A 26,482-nucleotide genomic window follows, 5' to 3' on the forward strand; every position below is an offset into this window, starting at 1 on the left:
GATTTTCGTCATCTACCTCAGGTTGATATGTACCTTCATTCGTCATGACCTTGCACTGTATTGGTTACCGGTTTCACGTCCTGTGGGATCCAGTTTTCCTCTGTGTTGACTAGAAATCCATGCGAACGCTTTGCTCCGCTGTTGGACTTCGGTTAATCAAATAGACTGCCGTCATCGCTGCTTCCGACCACATGCATGTTGGTACCTTGGAAACAAACAGCATTGCTCGTATCTTCTCAACGACGGTTCGGTTGAACCGTTCAGCCACTCCGTTTTGGTGTGGCGTGTACGTCTTGAATTCCATTCCGTGTATAGTGTTACTTAGGACATTCGACTAATATTCACGTCCCTGGTCGATCCTCAGCTTCGAAATCTTCATTCCAAACATACTGGACGCCATCGCTTCATACTCACGGAACTTGACAAAGACTTCACTCTTCCGCTTGAGCAGGTATATTACGGCTAAGTGTGTATGATCATCAATGGATGAGATGAAATATCATGAACCATCGTAAGCCGGACGATCCACCGGTCCACAGACATCTGAATGGATTCGCTCTAGGGGCCTTGCTGCACTCTCTCTGGTGCCATTGAAGGAATCACGACACTGTTTCGCTTGAACGCAAACATCACAGAAACTCATCATATCTGGCTTACAGCTTCCTTATACCAGTCACCAGGCCGTTCCTTATCATCGTTTCTATTCCTCGCTGGCTCAAGTGACCCAACCTTCGGTGCCACAGGTCATTCGAAGTCGTAGCATTCTTGCTGATGATTCTCTCCAGCTTCACATCTAGCTCATACACTCCACCTCTCATCTGCGCTGTAGCAATGGCCTTCCTTTCTTTCTTAAGTTGCACCACTGATCCGGAAAACGTTACTTCCACACTTGCGCTAGCAATCTTTTTGACCGTCATAAGGTTGTCGCGCAATTCCGATACCAGTGATACGTTCTCCATTCGAAATGGTAATCCTCGGGTGCTGCATCCAGTGATTGTTCCGGCAATCTCGCTTCCAACGTCTCTCCGCCCTTTCTTAGTCACATCGATGACAACCGACTGCCTCAGCATCTCGAAGGCCGATAACACATCTTGACGGTTGATCAGATGGTCGCTCGCACCAGAATCATGTTTGAAGGTTACCATGCTCATCCTTGTCTTCTTGCTTGATCGATCTGACATAAAAGTTACCGCGTTTTTAGTTGCCACGTTTGCTTCGACCTGCAGTCTCGAAATGTCCACGCTTTCCGCATTTGTTGCATTTTCCCTGAAACATCTTCGGGTTCATCTTGGGCTTCCCGGACTTTTCTTCCGCAAACACTGTCGTGTTGGTTCTTCCGCCGTCTTCCTGTCGTTCCGTGTACTTCAGCTCATCTGCCAATAAACGTTGCTTTACCATCTTTAGCGTCAGGCTTTCTTCCGGGATATTCTCTAGAGCGGTCACCAGTGGATCATACCTGTCCCGAAGGGTCTGGTGCCGCATCCGCTTCGTCTTAAAAAATCTGTGTTGGATGTCCATATGTCATGTGCGAACTTGCACCAGAATCGATGATCCAGTCGTCCACCTTGGCTCCGCTTCCGATGGCCAGAGCGACCTTCGCGTTTTGCCTCTTGCCTCCTCTCAATTTTTTCTGCTGCTTGCAGTCACGTTTCTTGTGGCCAGGTACTTGCACAAATGGCACACAATTGATTTACCGGCAGCAGCCTTCAGTGCCGATCCTCCGGTCGAATTTCGATTTTGCTTGTTTACCTTGTCCAGCAGCTTCTCGCGGATGAAGTTCAACGTCAGGACGTCGTCCACACGTGTTTCCAGATCAGTTGTCAGCGCGGTCAACGATTTCGGTAACCCTCGCAGGATAAAGGCCGTTCCTGCGCTGCACAACTTGGTGTACAAGTCCTCCATTTTCATGAGATAGTAGTCCGTATTCATTACCTTCTGGGGATGCTTGGCCAACACCGGCCAAGCTTCCTTGACCGTTGTCGCAGCTCGAATTACGCTGAACAGGTTCTCTTCCAGCAGCAGCAAAATCGTGGCACGTGCTTTTTCGTCACCTTCTTCCCAGCTCGAAGACATGGAATGAAGAGTTGCTATAAAACCGCTGCAAACCATACTATTGTAATTCGATGGAGACTTGGTAACAGTAACACAACTTCACATTCCGCATCGTATTCTTGGTAGATTTCGGCGTATCATGTTTGCCATAAAAAATTTTATAGCAAACATTTTTATAGCAACCCCAAATTCGATCCACGTCGTCTTCCTATAAGCGTCCGCATCAAAATTCTCTCGAGTAAACTCTTTTTCACAAGCTCTTCCGCGATTATGGCGGATTTAGAAATTTTATTCCGGATTCACAGCCCTGGGCCCATAACCTCTTGGAAAGCAAGTGTGGATTTGAACCGGGCAAGTAAATTCCCTACTACGGGTCCGGCATCATGGTTTTTCGAATATCAAATGTTATGTCTTATCATATCCAAACACTTACCTGTTTCTGTCGGACGAGCAGATCGGTGACGGCCTTGGCCAGATCCTCGACCCTCTTGCCCAGCATGCCGGCCGTGTGCCGGACCAGTCCCCACAGCTTCTGCTGGCAGGCCTTCTCGTAGAGTCCCTTCAGCAGGCCGCGTACCGTAACGACGCGGCCCTCCTCCAGCATGCCTTGTGGTTGAGAATCGTCATTAGTGGCGTTTACCAGCTCTGGTGGGTGGTAATTGGAATACCCCGAAAACACCGGATAAAGCATGTTCCGCCGCAGCACCGATTAAGCATAAACGCACACAAATACATACAAAACCGAAGTGAGGCCAGCGTCGGCAGCGGCGGCGGCGGCGGTGGCGATAGCGTTGCAGAGAAAATGTTGCAGCAGGCACATTCGGTGTCGGGTCGATGTCGATTCGTTTGTGAAGGTGGTGTGTTTTATGTAGATGGCAGCACAGTAACAACATGTGGTTTTGGGTGTTTGTGTGGGTTTGTTTATGAACATTGATTGGTATGATACGATGGTTCACATGGTTGTGTAAGTGCGTGTATTTGTGTATTATTCAATAGAGAATGTTGTACACCATTCAAAATCAGGAAATCAAGCAAATGAAATCAAATTAGTTTCATCGAAGAGGAGACAACATAGTTTTCTTACATACAAACTTGTGTGTGCGTGTTTGAATAAATGCGAACCAGCCAAATGGTACACCAAAACGTTTTTTGTATGTGTCTTTTGAGAATTTAGCAATTTTGGAAACAAACGAACACAAACACATAAACATAAAAACTAACGAATTACAGCCAAATGCAAAAACATATTCAAACACTAGAAATGTAAAACCGGTTTTTGAGGGAGACGGCTGAATCGTTTCGTTTTCTTTTAACTTTGGCAGCTGTTATAAACGTCTGGATTAGTTTAGGTGAAAAATTAGAACGTTTATTTCAGTCTCCAAGGATACATGGCTTACTATGACGAACAAATAACTTAACTTTGGCTTGCTAACATCTCCCTCCTTAAAAGAAACTGTAGTCTTTGAAAAATGCAGGAAATCTTCGTGTGTGGGTTTCCTTTACAACAGTTGACGGTCCAGGGCTATCCACAACATTTGCTGATGCTGGCGATGATGAAGCTGCTGTTGTATCGCGATACTCCTCTAATTCAACTGGATTGATGACTTGCCTTTCGGGGACATCTACAACTGATTCTTCGAACTGACTAACTTGAACATCAGAAATTGCAATTGGTTGTTCAGGCTCTAGATCCAGTTGTACGGTTTCGACTGCTCTTTCATGAATACCAAATTCTTCAAGCAGCTTGAGGACTGGTAAGGACTCCTGGTTTTCGTCCGGAATAACTGGGTTGCCGTCATACCTAGGTCGTAGTTGGTTAGCATGCGACCTAATCAATCCTCTTCTTCTTTCGTCATCCAAAAACACATTGTACGTCACACTACCTTTCCTTTCGATGATCTTTCCTAGAGCCCAGTGTCGCTTGTTGCGGATGTAGATTTCTGCATACACTTCTTCGCCATTGGTAAACGTTCTGTCTATGGCTCCGTGCACTCGGTTGAATTGCTCGTTTTGCTGTTGGTTGATCTTGGTCGATTTTGGTGCTGGTTGTTTTTTTAAAAGGTCCAAGTTCGTCTTGAGTTTCCTGCCAAACATGGCCTCGGCTGGCGATTTCATATCTTGAACAGATTTGTTTGGAGTATTTGTATGCGAACAAGAACGTTTGTAGTGTTTCTTCTAATCCGTCTCCACCCTTTTTTCTCAACGCTCTCTTCAATGTATCGACAAAACGCTCTGCCTGACCTTTCAATTGAGGGTGAAACGCAGGAATCTTGATGTGTTCGATGCTCCTGGCTTATTACTCTCGATTCTAGATAGAAGTGTGGTACGGAGGTCTGCATCGCGATGTGATTTGAGGCCGCAAACATACATAAGGCACTTGAATTGGTCCGTCGTGACTTCGTTCAGCTTGAATTCTTCACATTTTTCATTTACGACACCCGCATACGTATAGAAATCGTCACTGGAGCTTTTCGATAACTGCAAACACTGGTATGGGGTGATACACAAATTACGTCACGCAGAAATCGACCATTTTCAACCCCCCTCCCCCCTATGTCACACTTTTTGTATGAGACCTCAAAAAAATATGTATGAGTCGTCACGTTATGCAAAACTCCCCTCCCCCCTAGAAGCGTGACGTAATTTGTGCATGACCCCTATCTGGCGTTGAACAACGATATCTGCCTGCCGAAAATGATCTTCAATGTAGAAACGGTCTGTTCAAAGCTTTGATCCTTAGGTTTCTTCGGAAGAATATAGCTAGCTGATGTACTTTTGATGAGTCACTGTGCTCATATTCCGAAGCAAGAGTCTAACTTTCGCTGCGTCATCCAGGTTCTTTCCATCCTCATGGAACAAATCCTCGTATCTTGAGAACCACGCTGCAAATGTTTCGCCGTTCTCCGGATTGTACATGAATTCCGTGATCCCGCTGGACAAAGACTCAATAAGCAACTCCTGGTTGAGACATCTCTGCGTTGAAAAGACGGTTTGCTGGCTTGATGAGCTTCCGTTTTCTTGATTCGCAGAACACTGGCTTTCCATAAGCCGGTCGAGAATCCTTTGTTGGTTCTGTAGAATGTCCAGTAGTGATTTTTGAACTCTGAAGTCATCCTGAAAAGCTGATATTTCCGTAATCCTCGTCACCAAAACTGTTATACACACTTAAATTAAATCGTCGACCTCAGCAAACGGATTGCCGAGAATCCAACAGCCGAGAGTCCGGTAACAATTTTCACTGAATCTCGGTAAAAAATTTTTCGAGATGTCGTTAAAACTTTGCCGAGATCTCGGCAATCCAACTTTTTACCGACATCTCAGCAAAGTTCACCGAGACTCGGTAATGGTTTACCGAAATCCCGAGAATCAGTAAATATTTTACCGAGAAATCGGCTGTTGGATTCTCGGTAAACCGTTTACCGAGATCAATTTCTGAATTTAAGTATGTATACGTCTGGATTAGTTTAGGTGAAAAATTAGAATGTTTAATTCAGCCTCCAAGGATACATGGCTTACTATGACGAATAAATAACCTAACTATGGCTTGCTAACAGCAGCACTGTATTCAGTAGGCATTGATTGACCATTTTCAAGGAATAGAAAATTTCTACAACGCATATTCCAAAGGTTGCGGATCGCGAGTCAATGTTAGCAGAGGTAACGACGACAGTATCTAGTCTAGTTGTATGTATGATTATTGAAAGGTGGAAGCAATACTTTGAAGAACATCTACGAGTTGTGGTCATAGGCAGAATGGCTTAAAGGCCGAAGTAGGAATTCCAGTAAACCCGGTCAATTCGGGTGCTCCGTGATGTTCCCTGATTCTTGTTTTTGAACGTAAGTCATTGGCGACAAAAGCTGGTCTAGTGCATCGAAAATACCGCGAGATCTGCCATGACATCCCATGTTTAGAACTTTCCCTAACGATTCAGCCACTCCTCTCAACAACCGAGTACAGAAAACCAACAGCACGAGTCATCGCCTTCAATCTTCCACCGCGCCATACTTACCGGTGTTGAAATCCAAACCCTGCGTATCGACCAGATGCTGCAAAATATCTCCCTGCTCTTCGAGGCTTTCGGTTTCCCGGAGCATCGCAATCAGTTCCTCGACTTCGGTGTTCTCAAAGTTCGTCTCCGTAGCCGGACGGTGGCGGGGCAGTGGCTGCAGCTGAATTTTGGGTGCTGAAAAACAGGATGGTTTCAGAATACATTCCAGGGACGTGCCGCAACATCCCGACTTACTAGCATTGGTGGCCGAAGTCTGGATGTGCAACTTGGTGGTGTCGTCCATGGACACTCGCTGTTCGCTGAAGCGTCCCAACTGGTTCGGCGAAGTGTCCCGCGGTGGCTGCACCGCGCCCGATTGGTTCGGCTCGAGCCATTGCGGAGTTACCGAGTGGGACAGCCGGCGCTCGGTTACGTTACCTTCCATGCCCAAGGTTTCCGCTGTTGGCAAGAGATGTTGTTTGTAGAATCAGAACTGGTTTTGATATGGATGGGAGATACTTACAGTCCACGTTGATCGAACGTGTCTTTTTGATGGCACCTTTGACGGACATACGGCGCCGGAGATTCCTCGGGCGCAATCCGGATGACCGGATTGAGGTAGTCGACGCACGGTGACTGAAGGACCGCAGCAAGTGTTCATCCAGATACGATTGAACGGCGGGATTGAGTTCTGGAATTGGGAATTTGAGGATGATAGGAAGCACATAGCACTTAACATAGAATTTCAATACTCACTGTCCGGGTAGCCATCCTCCTGACTGCCCAGGAAGCTCAAATCGGTAATGGCCGACGTGTTGATAAAATCTCCCAAGTTGCCAAGAATGACGCGGGTACCGTTGATGTATCCGGACTTTAGCTTCTTCATCGTCTGAACCATTGCCAGTGGAACTTTGTTGTTCTCTGCGTTGGGAATTCAAATCAGTTAGTCACTTCTGATGCGATCGATGAAATATCGAGTTAGAGATTATCAAAGAGGTTTATATTCTTGTATAAAACATGAAGCAACAATAAGGGTTTCAAACAACCAAATACACAAAAGCCATAACAGTACAGAAAGGAATTAGTACGGACACATATGGAAGCGTCTAAGTCTACAGCTACTAGGGAACTACCATTGATTCATTAAAGGTTACTAAGCCGAAAACTACATGTTAACACACTTACGAAGATAAACCAACAAATTTATGTAAAAATTTCGCCATCCAATTGAAGGTAAGCCAGAGAATGTTAAGCAAATTTTCAACTGCCAATCGTTCAAATATCTTATTAGAAACTCTTCAATACTATAAGGTACTACTAGTGAACCAGCAGTTAGTGGCACACGCTCAAGTTACTCCCAGCTATTAGAAACTTTTTAAAACAAACCGGTCTCTCGTTGAATTACACTGTAGTTTCAGTAGTCAGCGCTATTGACGAACCCCGTCACCCTCGCATTAGAACACAAAGGAAAAAAAACCCCAACACTTCCCGCAAACAATCCCGCAAGATAATGGCGGAGCATGTGGTGCTCTCCCGTTGTACTGGGAGCCAGCGCAACCACTCACTCTCTGAACAGGGAAAGCGAATAAACTGACTGGATCGTTTGAATTGCAGCAGCAACACCACCATCATAGGCGAGGCGAACAAATTTTGGTTTCAGCTGTGTGTCGTATGAAGATTGTAGATAAATAGAGAGGGTAAGCCAATCAAACTTAAATGAAACAATCCGGAAAATTGGAAACAAAAGTGATGTCACTCCAATCACAAGAAGACAGTTGTTTTTAGCTTGTGGGCTTATGGGTGATTAAGCTGTTTTGATGGTTTGTGAAGTAGGTATGTTTGCGATATGAGAAGGAAACAAGCATATTTGGTATTGCACATGGAGACGGCGACACTTAGCCAGGACAATGAACGATGAGAAACAATGAATATGACAAATGCAGATGAAATAATTTTATGAATAACCAATTAGATTTGCGAGTTAGATTTTGATATTGGTAATGTATTTCATACTATAAACAATTCATCATCACAGAGGAGGCTTTTATAATTATTTCAAATTACATATGTGGAATAAATGTGATGCATTAAAAACGTTTGGCATAGAGATCGCAGAAGACTTGTGACGAACTAACTATACCCTTCAATTCACAGCCCCATGTTGGCTCTATGTAGTACGGTACTTAAGAGAGATGGAACACGACTCATTTCATAAATATTAACAACCGACGTAAAGTTAGATAGACACCTTGAGCATTCTAAACGAATGATTTGTAGCTATTCGCCTTGCTAGCTTGGAACTCTTGGAAGCACCAATTGACGATATTCTTGATCCAAAGAAGGATATCAGCAAAGTTCCAAATCAACAAAAAAAAAACGAACTGTACCGCGAAATTCCGCAGACTGTAATACTTACATTATTAATACTTTGGAAATATAATTAATTTTTTTGGATAAATGTATCAAAGTAGGTCGTGAGTTCAAGACTTCCGGATTGACATTACGCTTGCGTCGTAGTTATAAAAGGTCATGATTATCGCTATCAAAGAGTAACCATGGTTACCAAATAAAACAAGATAGTGGTAGAAATTTTCTCCCAAGTCAGTCAGTTTTGAATCAACCAAAAAACGCTGTAAAAAATCAAGTTCTTTCGTGACACGTGTTTTCTCTGCTAATCTATACAAGAGGTTATGAGCACCCCGAAGAAAACTGCGCACATAATCCCTCAGTATTCCTGTGGACCAGGTTTCGAACGTTTAAATTTTCGCGTCAAGATGTTCCCGGATTTGGCTGATGCGTTGCGTAGCTTGACGGAGAATCTACTAGAAGCGGTGGCGGAGAAGCCAAAATTCGACGAAGAGGATCGAAAAGCGATGAATTTCATCATTGGACTTCTGACAGATGAAGTTCTGGAGGTTCACAATGTGTAAGAGATGTGGCCTGGCCCAAATAAAAAAAACCTAACTAACATTGTCCTGTATAAACTTGGTTGCCTAAGGATGAAGAAGTAAGCTTCGAAGCGGGCCCACTTACTGGCGTTCGAATATCAGTTTAGGCAACGACCGCTGCAAAGCTGGGGGACGGAAACCTTGAGTCTTAGTTTTCCCTAAGCATGCCGGACTCGTATGATACCCTCGTGACCGCCCTGGATAATCTCAGGGAGGACATTCGGTTTAGCAACGGCTGTTTGCGAAAGAGCAAAACGCTCTGACTGAATGGACGAAACCGTCGATGACGGTCCGGCGGTATTCGCTGACCAACGGGTTCCGAAAGTCCCGCAACAGAATCTTCCCCCAATCGAGCTGCTGAGCGGTTGAGAAAATAGGACCACGTGGAAGTTTGCGGTAGAAATGTATCTAGAGCTGGAAGAACTGTGGGAAGCAGTCGAGCCGATTTCCAACGCGGAGGGGACGCTACCGGCGATCGACGAGAGAAAATGCAGAAGAGCACGCGCGAAGATTATTGTGCGTTTAGCACTAAATTGATTTCCGAAAAAACTTCATTGACTTCCGCTGCCTTTCCTATGCGTTAAACATAACGTCGGAAGTAGTGCGCTGTACAGTAAATCTGGTTTGCTATACAGCGCACTACTTTCGACGTAATGTTTAACGCATAGGAAAGGCAGCGGAAGTCAATGAAGTTTTTTCGGAAATCAATTTAGTGCTAAACGCACAATATATTCCTGTTAGATCTCATCAACTACGTGCACGTGAAGCACGCGAAAACGGACCGTGAGGTTTGAACGAAGCTTGAGGCAGCGTTCAAAGACACCGTCCTGACACGCCGGGTGGCGTTGTTCAGGAAGCTCCTCACCACATCGCTTTCGTCGTGCGGCAGCGTGGACACGTACGTGACGGAAATCATTACCACCGCCCACTAGACCGCCCATAACCTTCGAAGCGTCGGATTTGAAATTTCCCAGGACTGGATTAATTCTCTTCTAGTGGCTGGCCTTCCGGAGGAGCACAAGCCAATGATAATGGCGCTGGAAAATTCTGACACCCCCAAGACGGAAGAAAACCGTTTCCAGCGAAACCGAGGCATGGCGTACCCAGGGACTAGTAATCCAACATTATAGAGATATGCGGAAGCGGCCATTGTGAGCGAATCGTGCAGAGAGAACTGTCAAAGTGTGAGCCAAACGAACATGTTTATCGTTTGTAGGAATGCGCCGTTTGAACGGTATTGTAATCAGAACTAAACAAATACAGTCCGGATTCGCTGGTTGGGTCACGACTGCGCCCCGATTAGCGAATCGTGTTCGTTCGTTGGGGAAACTGACAACTGATCAAAATGCTCTAGACACACGCAAGTGACGAGAAATACGTCACGGAACACTCACATACTTGCGCAAACGTTCTGTATACAGGAGCTGTGATGCGACGGCGGTCAGACGTTAAACTCGTTTTGATATCTATTTTGACATTGACAGTGCTTTTTTTTTAGTTGGGTTTTGCCCCAACCAGTGAACATTCAACCATCGAGACAGCCCATCTAACGAGCTCTCAACGAACGAATCGTCACTGTAGTCCATTTGTTACGTTTGTAAATTGTTGTGAACATTTTGTCTGTTTATTTTGTATATTGTACTAAGGTTTGTACATTTGTCCCTGAAATTTAATGTGCATTTGTAGCGCTCCAAAAATTTCAGGAGCGATCCAGTACAAAACACACAAGCCGTCCCCTAACACGGACATCAAATTGTAAACGGTCTTGTGTTGTTGCCCGAATCTGGATGCCCCCCCCCTTAGGATTAGAAATTCCTAGACCAAAACAAGCTATGAATGCCGCAACAGATGCTGCGAACTAAAAGGCGAACTGCCAGAAAAATACGATTACAGGATTGACTGATGGACCAAGAACAAAAATGAAACCTCGTCATCCTGGGTTCGGACTTTGTTATCTATTTGGATAACTGGCCACAATGTAACGAATAAAGTGAAACCTTATAAATGCACAATGCCCCACGTTGGGCGCCAATGTAACGGAAAAAGGTTTTGCAGAACACTACAAATGCATTGTGCTTCCGATGAGTACCATAATGTAGGCAACTGCTAGTTAATAGAATCCTACAAATGCGCATTTTATTTTCCGCATCGAGCCCCACATTTCGAAACTAGTGGGATACGAAAAGGGGCTGTCCATAAACCACGTGGTCATTTTTTTGGGACTTTTCAACCCCCCCCCCCCCCCCCCCGCGTGGTCATTAGTCCATACAAAAAATTTTATTTGTCCATACAAAATGGTCATTGGCCGAACCCCCCCCCCCTATGACCACGTGGTTTATGGACAGCCCCAAAGTAAAATGGAACATTACAAATGCACAAAACACAAACATGCAACACACAACACTAATTTGTGCCCAGTCATCCGAATGGATAACGAAGTCCGAACCCAGGATGACGAGGTTTCATTATTATTCTTGGTCCATCAGTCATCCTAGAAATGTATTTTGTTTGGCAATTCGCCTTTTAGTTCGCAGCATCTATTGCTGCATTCATAGCTTGCTTTGGTCTAGGAATTTCTAATCCTAAGGGGGCATCCAGATTCGGGCAACAACACAAGACCGTCTACAATTTGATGTCCGTGTTAGGGGACGGCTTGTGTGTTTTGTACTGGATCGCTCCTGAAATTTTTGGAGCGCTACAAATGCACATTAAATTTCAGGGACAAATGTACAAACCTTAGTATTATGCGTTGCGCGAAAATTTTTGAGCGCAAGTGCTCGTATACCTCCGCCAGTACGGTAAATCGTGTTGGTGTTTTCGGCGCAGTATTCTTTGGCCCATTCGCGCACTTATTGTAAAAAACACCAGAACGATTAAACGTACGAGCGGAGGTCTATTAGCGATTTTGCGCCATTTTCGCTCTCTATTTTCTTGCAACGGATAATACAATATACAAAATAAACAGACAAAATGTTCACAACAATTTACAAACGTAACACATTTTACGAGCCGATTTTATGAATGAATTTTGACAGGAGGTAGCGTCCAATAATCCGTGAAAATCAATATCATCATCAACATTGTTGTCACTTCGTAAAATGGCTCATTATAATCTGAGACCAGACAACTGGCTTCTTATTGATCTTCTTTCCTTCCAAAATGTTTGTTGTTTATTTACGTTTCGCTCCGATCGTCGTTCGGGCTAGTGTTGCCAAACATTTTATTTTGCTTCAAGATTCAAGTTTTTTTACGGATGTAATATGAATGAGAAGTGCCCATAAATTTTGTCATGAGTTTAGGGGTACGGGCAAATGGAGGAAAGGTCCAAAGGTCCATAATTGATTATCCATAGCGTGTTCGTAAATCAAAACTAATGAAGGATTAGTTCTAAATGATATTTGTAAACATAATTGGCTTCTTTAGTGGTGTTGAGATAATTCCATATTCTGAATCTGCATGCCAAACTGAGCCGAAATCCAAATTTTCATCAATTTTGGAGCCCGGGAACCTATTTAAAAATCAATTTGAATTTTGTATGGGAGCAATTTGTCGAATCACCCCTCGTCGCATTTTGTACTGAGCGGAGCTGTCAAGCAGTTGCCCAGCTGTCAAAAGGTGATTTAAAAAAATCTCTTTGAAATTGATTTTAGATACCAAAATAAAGTTCTAAAAATCTGAAAAAATCATAGCGGCTCAGAAAAAGGTGATCTTTTGTTTAAAAATAAAAAATCATTGAATTTTTCTTAATTTAAAAACCCAATTCTTTGGAAAAACCTTAACGCTAAAGCTAGATTTTCTTCAAAATTGATCACGTATCACGAAAATAGTCACCGTTGAGATGCTGTAACTCTGCTTCCTGGTGAAAGATTAGGCTTACATTTTGACGAGAAGAAACGTCTTCGGTTTTGATTTAAGCTAAACAAACAAGGTCAAATTGTTCAAAAAAGGACCACTCCCAAATTCATCATCAAAAAGAAGCGAGAAGGTACCGATTCATTGCCTTCTTTTGGTGTTATTATAAGTTCTCATTTCTAACGAAAATACAAAAAAAAAGTGAACAAAACAAACCGCACTTCAATCTTTCATTTTGAGTAGGATTGAATTGATAAAGCAACCCCCCGAGCAGTTGAAAGAATGACAGTTTTTTAATGTTGATTTTTTTGTTCAATTTTCAATACATTTAATTTAATAATTACGAATGAAAAAAATAATTCTCTTTCATTATTATAATGCACTTTTACCATAATGAAAATGTATGCGGACCTAGATGCGGACCGTATTTTCAATCGCTTTTGACAACACTGTCCACACGCGGTCGGGAACGGTCGGATGATTTTTGCTTTTTTCTAATAGCATGAAATCAACCAATCAGCAGCTGGTCCGTTTTGGCCCCATATCGAGCTACCTATTGACTGGTCTCGTTTCAGATTATAATTATGAATTTTTTATATTGAAAAATTGATGGCATATGAAAATGTAGTATAAAAGATAATATTTAATTACTCATGCTCATGAAGAAGCTTTTGTAGCTGCTCTTCTTGAAAAAACTTCCATTGCTGCTGTTTGCTTCTCTTCTGCCACAATGCATTTCCGATTATTCGAATGCGCTGCTATTTTTTTCAAAATTTTGGAAAAAAAAGTTCGACCGTAATTAGCAAACATAAACAAAACAACTTGAACCACAACAAAGTCACGCACAAAATTGGAACATCTAGCTTTATGGCAATACTCCATTGCACGGTGACGTCATCAAGAAATTGCTCTCTTTCTCTCCTATGGGAAATAAGAAAACAACAGGTGCAACACCTGTCAAATTTGACAGGTACTGGTCCTATTGTTTTCAAACTCTCTGAAAGAGCGAAAGAGATAGAATTTCGCCGTGAGGTGGTCTATAGGCCTTTTCATGTGACGTCTTAAATCAGCTGATTTTTCGGGCGTTTGACAGTTCTTCTATGAAGATGACACGTTCGTGTTAGCAGCTGTTGTTCAAGCTTTGTAAACAAATGCATGCACGGATCTGTCACATGAAAAGGCCTATTGTTGGAAGCTGTTGTAAACAAAACAAACAGCGTTGCCAAATCGACATATGTAACTTCGCTACTATATACAGTAGACGTTCGATAACTACAACATGTTTACGTTTCACTTAGCGGTTGAAAATTCGATAACTGCAACGCCTGACAGTGTCAACAAATCATCAATTGACGTAAAATGAACGTGAACTTCATAAGTGTAGAATTAGCTCTAAGTTAAAATACACAAAAATAAAAACAAAAAAAAAACGTGAACTTCATCCGACTGTTCATTTGGGCTAACATGGCGCAGTTAAAAAGCATTGCAGTTAAACCGTTTGCACTGACCGAACGTCTATTTACTGTATAGAGGACAGTGCTGAAAAATTCATTTTGTCATATCTAAATTCAATCACCTACAGCTAATTTTGGAGGCTGAACCTGAGAATATGGTATATGAAAGACTTGTGCAGCTAGACCAGTTCTGCTAGAAAGTCACGAAAAAACCGCTATTTTTCGAATATTTAACGTAAATGTCACGGGCTTCCTTTGAAAAATGCCAAATGATATTCACGGTGAATATCATTTAGCATTTTTCAAAGGTGGTCCGTGACATTTACCTTAAATATTCGAAAAATATCGGTTTTTCCGTGACTTTCTATCAGAACTGGTCTAGCCGCACAAGTTTTTCATATACCATATTCTCAGGTTCAGCTTCTAAAATTAGATGTAGGCGATTGAATTTAGATATGACGAAATGAAATTTTCAACACTGAAGAGGATTTCTCCGAAAACCAGTCAGCTGGCGCAGTCAAAAGGCCCGAAATGCAAACGTTGCCACAAATACGGGCACATTGCGAGGGAATGCACAACTGGTTACCATAGCAACGACGGTTGGGTTTTCGGTTCGGGAGCGTCAGACCAACAACTTGGGTCATAAATTTGAACTCATTTATTCCCCACATTTACATCTTAGTATTAAATCTATGGTCAGACCACTTCTACACGAATAGCAGTATGCTGATCGACCCAAGGCCGGCGGGCGGCGTTCAATGAGAGTCTAATAGAGGTGGGGAAGACGATACTTCGTGTGCGGTGCAAAACATGTCACTACTACAAGCAAAGCGAGCTCCCATAAGAACGCATGTCAAATAGTGACGTCACTATTTGTGTTTACATTTTTCTTTGCTTACTAATACATAGCCATCTCTTCTTCTTCCCCACCTGTAATATACTCTCATTGGGCGGCGTTGTCATGACAGCGGATAAAGGGCTATTCCCATTACGCCGGGCCGGGACCGTGCCGGGCCCCGGCCGTGCCCCGGTCATCGATTTCTTACATGCGATTATTATGGCATGTTTCACATCACACCGTGCCGGGGCTCGGTCGGGGCCCGGCACGGTCCTGGCCCGGTGAAGTGTGAAGACCGCTTAAAGGTGCGATGGAGATTGCTGTGACCGGTAACGTCAAGCTTTTTCCGAAGTGTTGCCCGGAAAATCTACCGATAGACGTGCACAACGTTAAGTTTATACCAACAATGTCTGTCGGTGAGTTAAATCGTACGACAAGGTTACGTGGTGCAATTTTGCAATCGTCGAGTGAAGGTAATCGACCCCGCTGATGATGTCATCGCAACCGGTACCCACGATGTGACAAACGACCTATTTCGTTTAGAAGAAGTGCAAACCGCTATGCTCGCAGCTATGCCAGTCAACTTGGACGCCTGGCATCGCATCGGAGAATTGGACACCTCAACGTCCGAAGTCTGAAACTTCTGAAGAATGGTCTTACATCCGCTGGGATCGAGTTCAAAGAGTCAGCGATGGAAAACTGCACGGTGTGCGCCAGGGGTAAGCAAACTCGACTCCCCATTTTCAAGCGGCGGTCATCGAGCCACCGCCGTATTGGAGCTTGTGAACACGAACATTTGCGGACCAATGGAAGAAACCTCGTTAGGTGGAAGCCGGTACTACGTGTCGTTGGTGGACGATTGGACGCGGCGCATATTCGGATTCGAGACGAAATCCGAAGCTGAGGTGCCATACGCATCCGATCTGTATCCTGCCCTAGCGAATAAGCAGGCCGGAGCTAAGCTGAAGGTCATCAGGAACGGTAACGCTAAGGAATATTGTAATAAATCGTTTCGGAAGCGCCTTGCCAAGGCCGACATCATCCACCAAAAGTCAACCAGAGCAAATGGGTTGGCCGAGCGTGTCAATCGAACCATCGTCGACTGTGCAAGGTGTATGGTATTCGAGGCGAAACTACCGAAGTCCTTCTGGTCGGAAGCGGTGGCAGCTGCGACCCACGTGATTAATCGGTTGCCCTCCAAAGGTCACGAATTGACACCAGAGTAGGCTAAACACCTGGAGCCCAATCTTTCCCATGTGTGAGTTTTCGGTGCAAAGACGATGATACATGTTCCCAAGCAAAAGAGGAAGAAGTGAGACGCGAAATCGAAGGAGTGCATCTTGATCGGTTTCGAGGAGCTGACTAAAGCCTACCGTCTTTACGACCTCATTAAGAAGGACGTCTTCAAGAGCTGTGACGAGCTGTCTCAATCCGGGATGCAGGCGCAACCAATCGCCATGAAGAGCAAGTCAACTCGAGTGCGGACGTTCGACAGGCGAATATTCAGATGGGACTGAGGGTGACGTGACAATTACGACGCTCCGCGACAATCTTCATATTCACCGGAGTCACAGGTGTCAAGGCACCGCGGTCGGGAGCACGCAACTCCAGGCGAGTGCCAAGTTTGTGAACAAAGGCTATCTGTTTCCCCCTCCTACAGGAGAGTCTGCAACAAGGACAAGGCCAGTAAACATTCGGCGAGGAAGTCGGGTGACCTCCGAACGCGAACGGAGGCGCTGCGAAGCGGCGACGCGTCTCGATGGGAATCCGCCATGGACGAAGAGTTTCGGGCTCTGATAGACAATGGTACGTGGGAGTTGGTGCAGCTTCCAGTTGACAAGAAGGCTGTCGGCTGCAAATGGCTTTTCAAGACCAAGTAAGGACTGTATCGGAAATTAACTATATATGTTCAAAACATCCTAAAAAATAATTTATTCAAGTTATAAATAATTTTATTTTTGGAGGTACTATATAAATCCTCAGAAAAAAATAATTATTTTACATGGTCATCAATCTCAAAGTTTAAACGCATGATCTTGAAATTTTGGACACCTCTTAAAAATTTGAAATTGCGAAAAAAATGGAATTTTTTTCGATTTTTTTAAATATATTAGCGCAAATATATTCTTTCCCAGATTGTTCATAATATAGGTAAAAAATTTTTTTGAAGAAAAAATTCGATTCCATTTTAGCGCAATTCTTAAAAATGAAAAAGGCCATTTTTCAGGGACCCTATTTTTTGATGCTCATTCAAAGCACGATTACGCAAATAAAAAATACATCAAATTGATGATTCAATTTTTTTTAATTGGAAATGTTTTTAAACTTAACGACGAGGTAGCTTTAGTAGAGAACGGAATTGTATAACCTTTGAAGATATTTAAAACAGACTGTCAAAGTTCGACAAAAAATTAGTGTTTTTTTAGGATAGGTCATTTTTTAAATGTTGAGGGTTTTTCGATCATAAATATTTTTTTTTAAGTTGGTGTTCGGTGATATGTTATGTGTACATAACTGCTAACAAGAATTAATATTTTTTGGATTTTTCGCCGTACAAGTTTTATTCGCTACAGGTTATTGAAACGCTGAAAAATCTTTAAAAAACAACAATTTGTCCAAAACTTTAATTTGTGAGATGTATTCATTCTACAATATTTTCAATAATGCTAAACATTTTTCAATTTTTTTCAGGCTGTTCTAAACTTAACTGTATTGTGAAGATTTGATAGAAGAACCGAAATGATTAGACCAAACATGCTTCGAGATAGAGCATCCTGAATGTTTATAGTTAATTTCCGATACACTCCTTATGACGAGAACGGCAACGTAGTACGTTAGTTTTTTCGCAACGATAAAGCTAAGTTTCCAGTTCCCAAGTAGAGCGCTCAAGTAAAATTCCTCCTTTTTCCGTAAGTAATTTTGACATTTGTTGAACCGACAGCATTTTTACGAAACGATGCTGTAAGAAGGATGTGAAGAAAAGGGCACTGCATACGGCGGTTGCTAGATAAATTGTTCGTTGTTCGTGTGGCGTTTCGTGACCTTGTTGTTTACGATTTGGACTTGAAATTTTGTTCGTTTCCTCAGGAAGTGTGATTGAAATTTAAATTTAATTTTTGCGCGCGTATGGGGAAAATCCGAGTGAGATTTCAACGCCACGGTGTCAAAATCTCGATTTTTATCGAACTTTCATGTACCTCGGATTTTTCTTCGGAAATTGTTAGTATTTGCACACTAAGATTCTGATTTTCCAGCTCAGTAAAATTTTCGCTGAGTTCTGTATTTTTTTCATCTTTTTACTGAGTTTTCAACAGCAGATTTAACTCGGTACACTCGGTAATCAATATTTACCGTCCATCAGTAACGATATTTACCGTTCATCTGTAATTTTTGACAGTTCATTTGCAGAACTCGTTAAATCATTTACAGAGTATTCAGCAAAAGAGATAACCGAGCGTACCGAGTTAAATCTGCTGTTGAGAACTCAGTAAAAAGATGGGAAAAATACCGAGCTGATCTTAGTGTGTGGGCTATATATTCATAATCGGAAGACGAGAAAATATTTTATCGGTGAAAATTTTCCCATACATTTTGTATGGGACGTTTTTTGGTTAAAATCAGTATTTAATTAATTTTAGTATGGAAAATAGCCAAAAACTTAGATAAATCAAAATTTCCCCGATGGAATATTTTAAAACTTTCCAATTATAAAGTATAGCCAAAATGCTGACTTTCTGTGAAGAAAGATCCGAGGTACATGGAAGTTCGATAATAATCGAAATTTTGACACCGTGCAACGGAGTTCCAAGGGAAATGCTAATGAGAGACGCTGGGATTCTGAGGGAACTTTTAATAGGTGTGTGAAGAATTAGCCTAAGTTAAAATTCACAAATAAAAAGAAATTAAAAAAAAACTTTTAATGGTATTACAGCGAGAACTATGGTTGGATACTAATTATAAATTCTGCAATATTGGAGTTCGGACTACGGTGGGAGGAATTCGGCTGGGACTCTGACGGTTACCTTGTGGAGTTTTAGATGAAATACGAGGTAGGACAAAGCTTCACGGGGAATTTAATGAAGAACCACGAAAGATTCTTTGTGATGAATCTTTTGACATTCTGTACAAAGGTTTTTCTTTTGGGTTTCACAGAAAGTCCTCTTGAATTTCTTCCAGATGTTCCACCGAAAAATCCAGCTGAAGTTCGCAGGGGATTCTTATAAAATGTCTCTGAGATTTTCATTAGAAGTTCTACAAAAAATCCCTCCGTTAGTTTCTTCTAATTCAGGATTTATTTATTTCTTTTTTTTTTTATTTTGGGATCTTCTAGGAGTTCCTCCAGGGTTTTCTCCAGAGGTGTTTTCTAAGATTCTACCAGGAGTTTTTTCGAACTATTCTACAATAATTTCATCCGGGATTTCTTAAGTATTTTTTATCTGGGGTTCACTCAGATATTTATTCGGAGATTGCCGCAGGAATTCCTTCCGGGATCATTTCAGGAATTCCTTCTAGGATTTCTATAGGAATTCATTCTTAGATTCGTCCTGGAGTTCTTTCAGTGATTCTTCCAGGATTTCTTTCTAAGATACAACTTTTTGAGATTCATCTAGGTTTTCTCTGGACGTTTCTCATGTGAATCCTCAAAGAATTCCTTTTGTAATTTCTCTAGCTTCTTCCGGGATTCCTCCAGGAACTCCTTCTAGGTTTCCTCTAAGAGTAAATTTATGGGTTCCTCTCATAGTTTCTTCTGGTATTTTTCCAGGATTTTCTTCTAAGATTGCACCAGGGGTGGCATCAGGGACCTCTCCAGAAATTTTACCCGGGGTATCTTCCGGGAATTTTCAAAAGTTCTTTCCGGAATTTCTTCAGAACTTCCAGACTCCTGGAAAATAAGTCAAGGTTCTTCCAGGAGTTCCTTCTAAGATTTGTCCAATAATTTATCCAGGATATCCTTCCGGGATTCCTCCAAGAAATTCTACTGGGATTTCTTGCAGATTACATAATTTGGAATTCATTCTGGAAGTTTCTTAAATTTTGCTCATGGAAATACTCCAGAAGTTTTTTTTTATTCTTTATGGAAGTACTCCAAGACTTGCTCTTGAGTTCCTTATAAAATTCCTCCAACAGCTTCTTAAGGAATATCTCCAGCAGTTTTGCAGGGAATATCTACACGAGCGATTTCAGAGATTCTTTCAATAGTTTCTTCCCAGATAAAAATCTGAAGACATTCCAAAAGGTTCTGGAGAAATCATAAAAAAAAACTCGTGAAAGAATCCCTGAAAGAACTTCTAGAATAATTTCATATGAATCTTCTGGAGGAATCTCGGAAGGAATTTCTAGAGAATTCCATGAAGAAACCTCTGAAGGAATCCCGTATGGAGTTACAGGAGTAATCCTGGAGAGAACTCCTGGAAGTTCTGAACAAATCCTAAACAAATTGCTGGAATAATATCTAAGGGAACTCCCTTAGGTATCCCAGAAAGAACTCCTGGAGCAATCCTGAATTAATTTCGAGAGAGATCTAGGATGGAATTTCTGGAGGAATCCCAGAGCAATTCTCGTAGGGATCTCGGAACGAATTATTGGAATTCAGAAAGATTTCATAATAAAATGGTAAATGACTAATTTTTTACCAGGAATAGTGTATTACGTAAAGCTAATACTATACAAATTTCATCAAAATCGGTTGAATATTGGTGGAGATATCGTTGAAACAAGAATTTTGCCATTTGAGAAGTTTCTTCACCGTTATAGCTCTAGATTCAAAAATACTGAACCGATTTCAATCAAAACCAAGGGGAATGACATATCCTTTTCTAACCGGAATATCCACATTTATCCGTTTCTAACCGTCGCTAACCGTTGCTAAGCGAGCTGCTAAGTGAGCAGAAGTTAGACGCGGTTAGCGACGGTTAGAAACGGATAAATGCGGATATTCCAGTTAGAAAAGGATATGTCATTCCCCTTGATCAAAACTGATCTGCATGTTAAGTATACATGTAGAAATATTGTGTAAAAATTTCATTCAATTTGATCTAGCCGTAATAAAGTTATAGCCGTATATGTGGCACAAAGTCACAATAAACAAAAATGTTTTTTTTTTTGTATCGTGACATTCACACAGTTATAACTTGAAAAGTTTTCAAGCAATTTGGCTAAGAACAGTTTTTATAATGGTTTTACAGTTTCAAATGCTAATAAAAATCGGAACAGTCATGACAGTTGTACAAACAAAATAGTACATACGGAATAAAATGGTTAAAATGTACCTAAAATATGCCTTGAAGTGATTTGAGATTTGAATACTAGAAAAACGTATTGAACCGATTTTAAGATTTTTTTACCAGTTTATTGATACTCTGTTAAGAACTTCGAGTCAAATTTTCAGACGTCTTGACGAGTTACATCAAAATTATAGCCTTTACAATTTTTAAAACGGATGAAAAAATTTGCTAAAATCTTATTTTATGATATTAACAATATCTGCTCCAATACCAAACTGATTTTGTTGTCATTGTTATGGTATTAGCTACACATTATATATTATTCCTGATCAAAAAAATATTTGATTTTGTGAACGCAATCAAAAGCTATACATTATTTTCTGTGTCCAAATTTCATCGAATACAGTCTTTACTTCTCATGGTTCTAGTGCACCATAGAACATTTTATTCAACAAACGAAATGAAATGATTATGATGCAACAGTTTTTAGAATCATTGTCTCTTCATCAGCTAAACTCAAATGCTATTTACTTTTTTTAATACTCGAACTATTTATAAACAATTCAGTTTTGGGGTGTCTTTATAAATTTTTAAACTACGTAACGGCAAATTATTCAACCTCAAGAAATTCAATCTCGTGTTCAGATGCAGCCATGCTGAGGGACGACGGAGAGAGCGACATGGCTAAATACTAATGCACACTGTGAACGCGCAGGCGCGAAAGAAGAAACACAAAGAAAGAGAAATGTCCCTTTTACTCACGGAATAATACATCGACATATTATTCCGTACGGAAAATCAACAACATGACTGACAGCATCGCATAACAGTGCCATCTGTTGGCAAATCTTTCTGGCTGTGAATTACTTATCAACTGCGAACGCCTAAATAATTTTGATTGCAAAAGTTTTACGTGAGCATTACTTGTCCTATCCTTTTACACAGTACTTATCAGGTGGAAACCAGCCATAGGGACGAACTACAATGAGGTCTTCGCATTGGTGGCAAAGCAGACGACGTTCCGAACAGTGCTGACCGTTGCCAGCTGGAGAGGGTATATCGTATAAGGCACGTCGACGTCAAAACGGCGTGTTTGAATGGTGTACTCAAAGAAACCGTTTACATGCCGTGTATCACGTCGGGAACGAGAGGACTGTTTGCCGATTGAGGAGGAGTCTGTACAACCTGAAACAGCCAGCGCGTGTCTGGAACCGTAAAGTGGATGTGGTTTTCAAGTTCAAGTTCATGATCAATGTAACGCGCAGACGGCGAAGGAATTCTTATCCATTTTAAAAATGCTTCTAGAACAATCTTCCTTAGCGGACCTTGGAGACATCAGTCACTTCCTTGGCGGGCAAGTCGAGAGAAGCACATCCGGGTTCAAGCTCAACTAGGAATTCATCCACAAGATAATTGAACGGTTTGGCGTGAAGCAGGTGAAACCTTCAAAGGTGCCATCGACCCGAGCTACCTACAGAAGAAGAAGGAGATGGATCAGCTGCCGAACAACCACGACTATATGAGCTTGATTGGTGGTCTCCTGTATGTAGCAGCACACGCGCGGCTTGTGCAAGACTGGGCCGAGGCCCAGATGAGTCTGCGACTCTGCGCTACTAGAATGCCACCAGCAACCATAAGCTGCAACTTGGAGCCTCCAGTGAAGATTTGCGAATGTTCGTCGGCGCAAACTGAGCCGGTAATGCTCGCGATAGTGTAGTGTCGGTGTAATGACCAGGGGTTTAAAGTAGGGCGATGCTACGAACATATCACACATACATTCAAGATTGTAAAAGAGGTACAGATAATAAAGAAGCCAAGAGGGCAGTTGAGTACAGACTATCAATCGAGTCGGACGTGGTTCTGTGTGTATCCGAGTTCTTATACGTTTAGTTGTCCGGGGGCCGATATCACAGATAGGAAATCGAATTCCGGCATCACTCTTCAGTTCGGCGGAGGACCTACATATCTCGTGGTGCTCAAGAAAGCAAAGTAAATTTTGCCACGTGATCGATCGTTTTTTTCTGTTGGGTATCTCGGGCAGTTCTAGCAAGATTCAACAACCGTGCACTGGAACGATTTAATGCGAATGGTTCGTTATCAAAGCGATACAAGGTTGAGTGGCCTTCATTCAAGCAGAAACACTCGTCAGTTATGCCTACGCTAAATGGGCGGCCGATTTTCACCGAAATCGATAAGCGAATGCGTTTCCCAGGTGTATGCGTGAACCGGCTCATGGAGCAGCAACAAGCATTCCACCATGTCGTTATTGTCGTTAAGCAAAGCTGAATACGTTGCGCTCAGTGCAACGGCAACTCAAGCCTTATGAATCAGCGGCATTTTGGAGGAGCTACACATCGTTGCCAATCAGATGACCATTTTCGAGTACAACCGTGGCAGTGTCTGCCAGAATCTGAAAAGCAAGAGGATCAAGCACATTGATGTGATTCATTCGGGATCTGTCCAAGTTTTTGTAATACGTATTTTATCTGCTACCTACAAGAGAAAACTAAAGACTAGTTTGCTGTGCAAGCAACCGCAAGTCACTTTCAACCAGAACGGAAGTGTATCAATTGTTGGCGAAGCAATCTCTTTTTTTTTCCTTCTAAACCATAGGGGGATAATCTGCTCAACAGACACCCTAACAGAAGGTTAGGGTAGTGTAGGTCTGACAGGCCGTCTTCTACAACAAAAGTAAAATCCAGGACTACTCTCTCCTCGTACCCACTAAACCATTCCTATGGTCGCCAAACCCTACGTCTCTCCGGAACCACCAAGAAGGTATTGAGAAGCAATCTCTGAAAAATATTTAGATAGCAGTAGTCTGTAATTATACTGAATTCAATAAAAAGTTCTCTCTCAGTGCTTGTACTAGGCGGTAGTTCTTTCATTGCCAACAGGTTTTGGACCCAATCATAACGAAGAGCAACCAATAAATAAGTCGAACAAAATTTCACACTATGCAAGCGAAAATGGATCGTTTGGGAACTTCCTACCTGGAATGGAATGGAAGCAACTACAGTATCTGCAAGCAAAAGTTAGAGTTTCTGCTAGTTCGTGAAGAATTGTGGCAGTTTCAAGTACTGTTGAAAAACAAAGAAAAACTTGTTTGCCCTTCACATTCACATTCACTCCGAGGGGCCTCCACATTCGCTCCGGCTCCGGGCTTCCACAATCCTTAATCCGGGCCTGACTTTATAACTGAAATGCTTAGATGAAAAAGTTCGTCGGAATCTTGTCAAAAAATTTCTACGCGAAAAAAACTATCGCAAAACTATTTGGAAAATGATTATTATAGAACGAAACAAAAAAGAGCGTCGAATTGCATGTCAGCACCATACTGGAAATGAGGATGACGTGGACAATGGATGAAGATGTTGAACAATGCACATTGAGCCAAATTATCATAGAAAGAAATAAGACATGAAACTAAAACGATCGCAGAATGGATGCAGCTGCACGTGATATTTGGTTAAGTGAGCGATACTAAATGTAAACCAGCGACTTGCAGACGTAACTGATGATGTATAAAGAGGTAGTAGTGGTAGTAGTATTAAAAGAATCGATAATTTCAACTATTATGCAAGTAGTAGGTATAATGTATACTTAGTAGATCGTGTGCTAGATTTTCTGTTTGTTTTCTAATTACCTACGAGCCAGTTGGTGGCGGTCAGTGTTATCGTCGGCCGACCAAGCAGATGGTGCCAGCTAATGCTGAGGAACGCGAGAATGTCCATGAAATTGCTAACCAGCAGCGAAGGATCGCGCGACATATAGTACTCGTCGTGGTCAAAGATCTACACCACACCCACCGTGCGAACCCGTGCGATTTTTTTGTATCGGTTTGTTTGATTTTGATGATTCGAATTTACCAATCGGAAATTTCGAAGAGAAACGCAAAAAAGAGAGAAACAGAGAGAGAGAAAGACACTGCCAATTAAAAGAATAAACAACTACTAAACCACTGCCAATCGGTGTGCGTCGATGTCGCGGGATCGATGAGGATCAATGCTTCCGATGTCCGATGATCTGGCGGTCTGCGATCGATGGGAGGGATGCGCTGGGGGAGATCGATGAGCGGCCCCATATCCATAATGTCGTTAGGGCGAAAGTACCGTGTACCCCGGTGAGAACCATAAAACCCGCTTGCTAACTAACTAAAACAAAGGTGTGCGCGGTGCAGCTAGAGTAAGAAGCACAGTCTAACCCGGAAAGAGACGGCATGCTTCCCCTTTTCCCAGGTTGGATTGAAAAGAAAGAAACTTATAAGAAAGGCCACCGAAGAAAAAGCGAAAGCCAAAATAAACCGACTACCATCTATGCAAATTATGTACAGGAAGGAATTAGAAACAGGAAAAAGATTACAGTTTTAGATACATGAAAGAAAAGAGAGAAATCATATGATACAGTGGGTCGTATGAACGGAAAGTAGCAAACTTGAGTATAAAATATGGATAACAAGTATAACAATGTTGCCTGTGGCATTGATTAGGGTAATTCGCCAATTGTTGAACGGTTAGTACTGGCATTTTTGTTTTCGTTTGTTTTTCCGTACATAATTCCACTTTAGTAGAAAAATATCCAGTGAACGTCTAGCTCCACTCATTCCTTATACTTCCCATTAAATTTATATTTCCTTAAATTCCATTTTCTAAGAGAAAATAGAACATTTGTATGAGAAGTCTTTAACCCAAATGTTGAACGCTTCCATAAGCTAGCTCATCCTAATGTTGGACGATTCTCGCCAATTGTTGAACGGTTCAAGCTTTGCTCGTAATTGATGACGTATACCCCGACATAAACCTATCATCGACCTGTTTCTATTTTCGCCACCAAACCCAACATAGACTCAACAGTTATCCGATGTGAGTCCAACAGTGGTCCAACATTTGATAAAATTTGACCCGACTTTGACCCGACATCCGATATTTTTTCTCTCTGGCGGAATTTTTCCGGGTTTTTCGTGTTTTTTGCCTAGTTAGTCATTTGAGTGACAATTCATTCAAATGAGGGAGCGTTCATAAATTACGTCATGCAAAAATTGTCCAATTTAAAACCTCCTTCCCCTAGGTCAAACTTTTTATATGAGACCTCTGAAATTTTTGTATGGGTCGTCACACTTTGCTGA

At 42.0% G+C, this 26,482-nt stretch overlaps 1 protein-coding gene across 5 annotated transcripts in view; it reads right to left on the reverse strand.

Annotated features, from left to right (window-relative positions):
* LOC109415631 (probable phosphorylase b kinase regulatory subunit alpha) overlaps positions 1 to 26,482 on the reverse strand; it is a 60,294-nt gene that overhangs the window by 2,982 nt on the left and 30,830 nt on the right. Inside the window, exons 5-10 of one of the 5 annotated variants that reach the window (XM_062843955.1) lie at positions 25,004 to 25,151; positions 6,798 to 6,962; positions 6,565 to 6,732; positions 6,297 to 6,500; positions 6,063 to 6,236; positions 2,486 to 2,658 (exon numbers count right to left, since the gene is read on the reverse strand). In XM_062843955.1, coding sequence (XP_062699939.1) covers positions 2,486 to 2,658; positions 6,063 to 6,236; positions 6,297 to 6,500; positions 6,565 to 6,732; positions 6,798 to 6,962; positions 25,004 to 25,151 — 1,032 coding nt within the window. Of the gene's footprint in view, positions 1 to 2,485; positions 2,698 to 6,062; positions 6,501 to 6,564; positions 6,733 to 6,797; positions 6,963 to 25,003; positions 25,152 to 26,482 lie in introns of all 5 variants that reach the window. The other 4 variants (XM_019689552.3, XM_062843948.1, XM_019689548.3 and 1 more) reach the window with 4 other exon arrangements.

This window comes from Aedes albopictus, chromosome 1, assembly GCF_035046485.1.
Source record: "Aedes albopictus strain Foshan chromosome 1, AalbF5, whole genome shotgun sequence".
In the NCBI taxonomy this organism is placed as follows: Eukaryota; Metazoa; Arthropoda; class Insecta; order Diptera; family Culicidae; genus Aedes; species Aedes albopictus.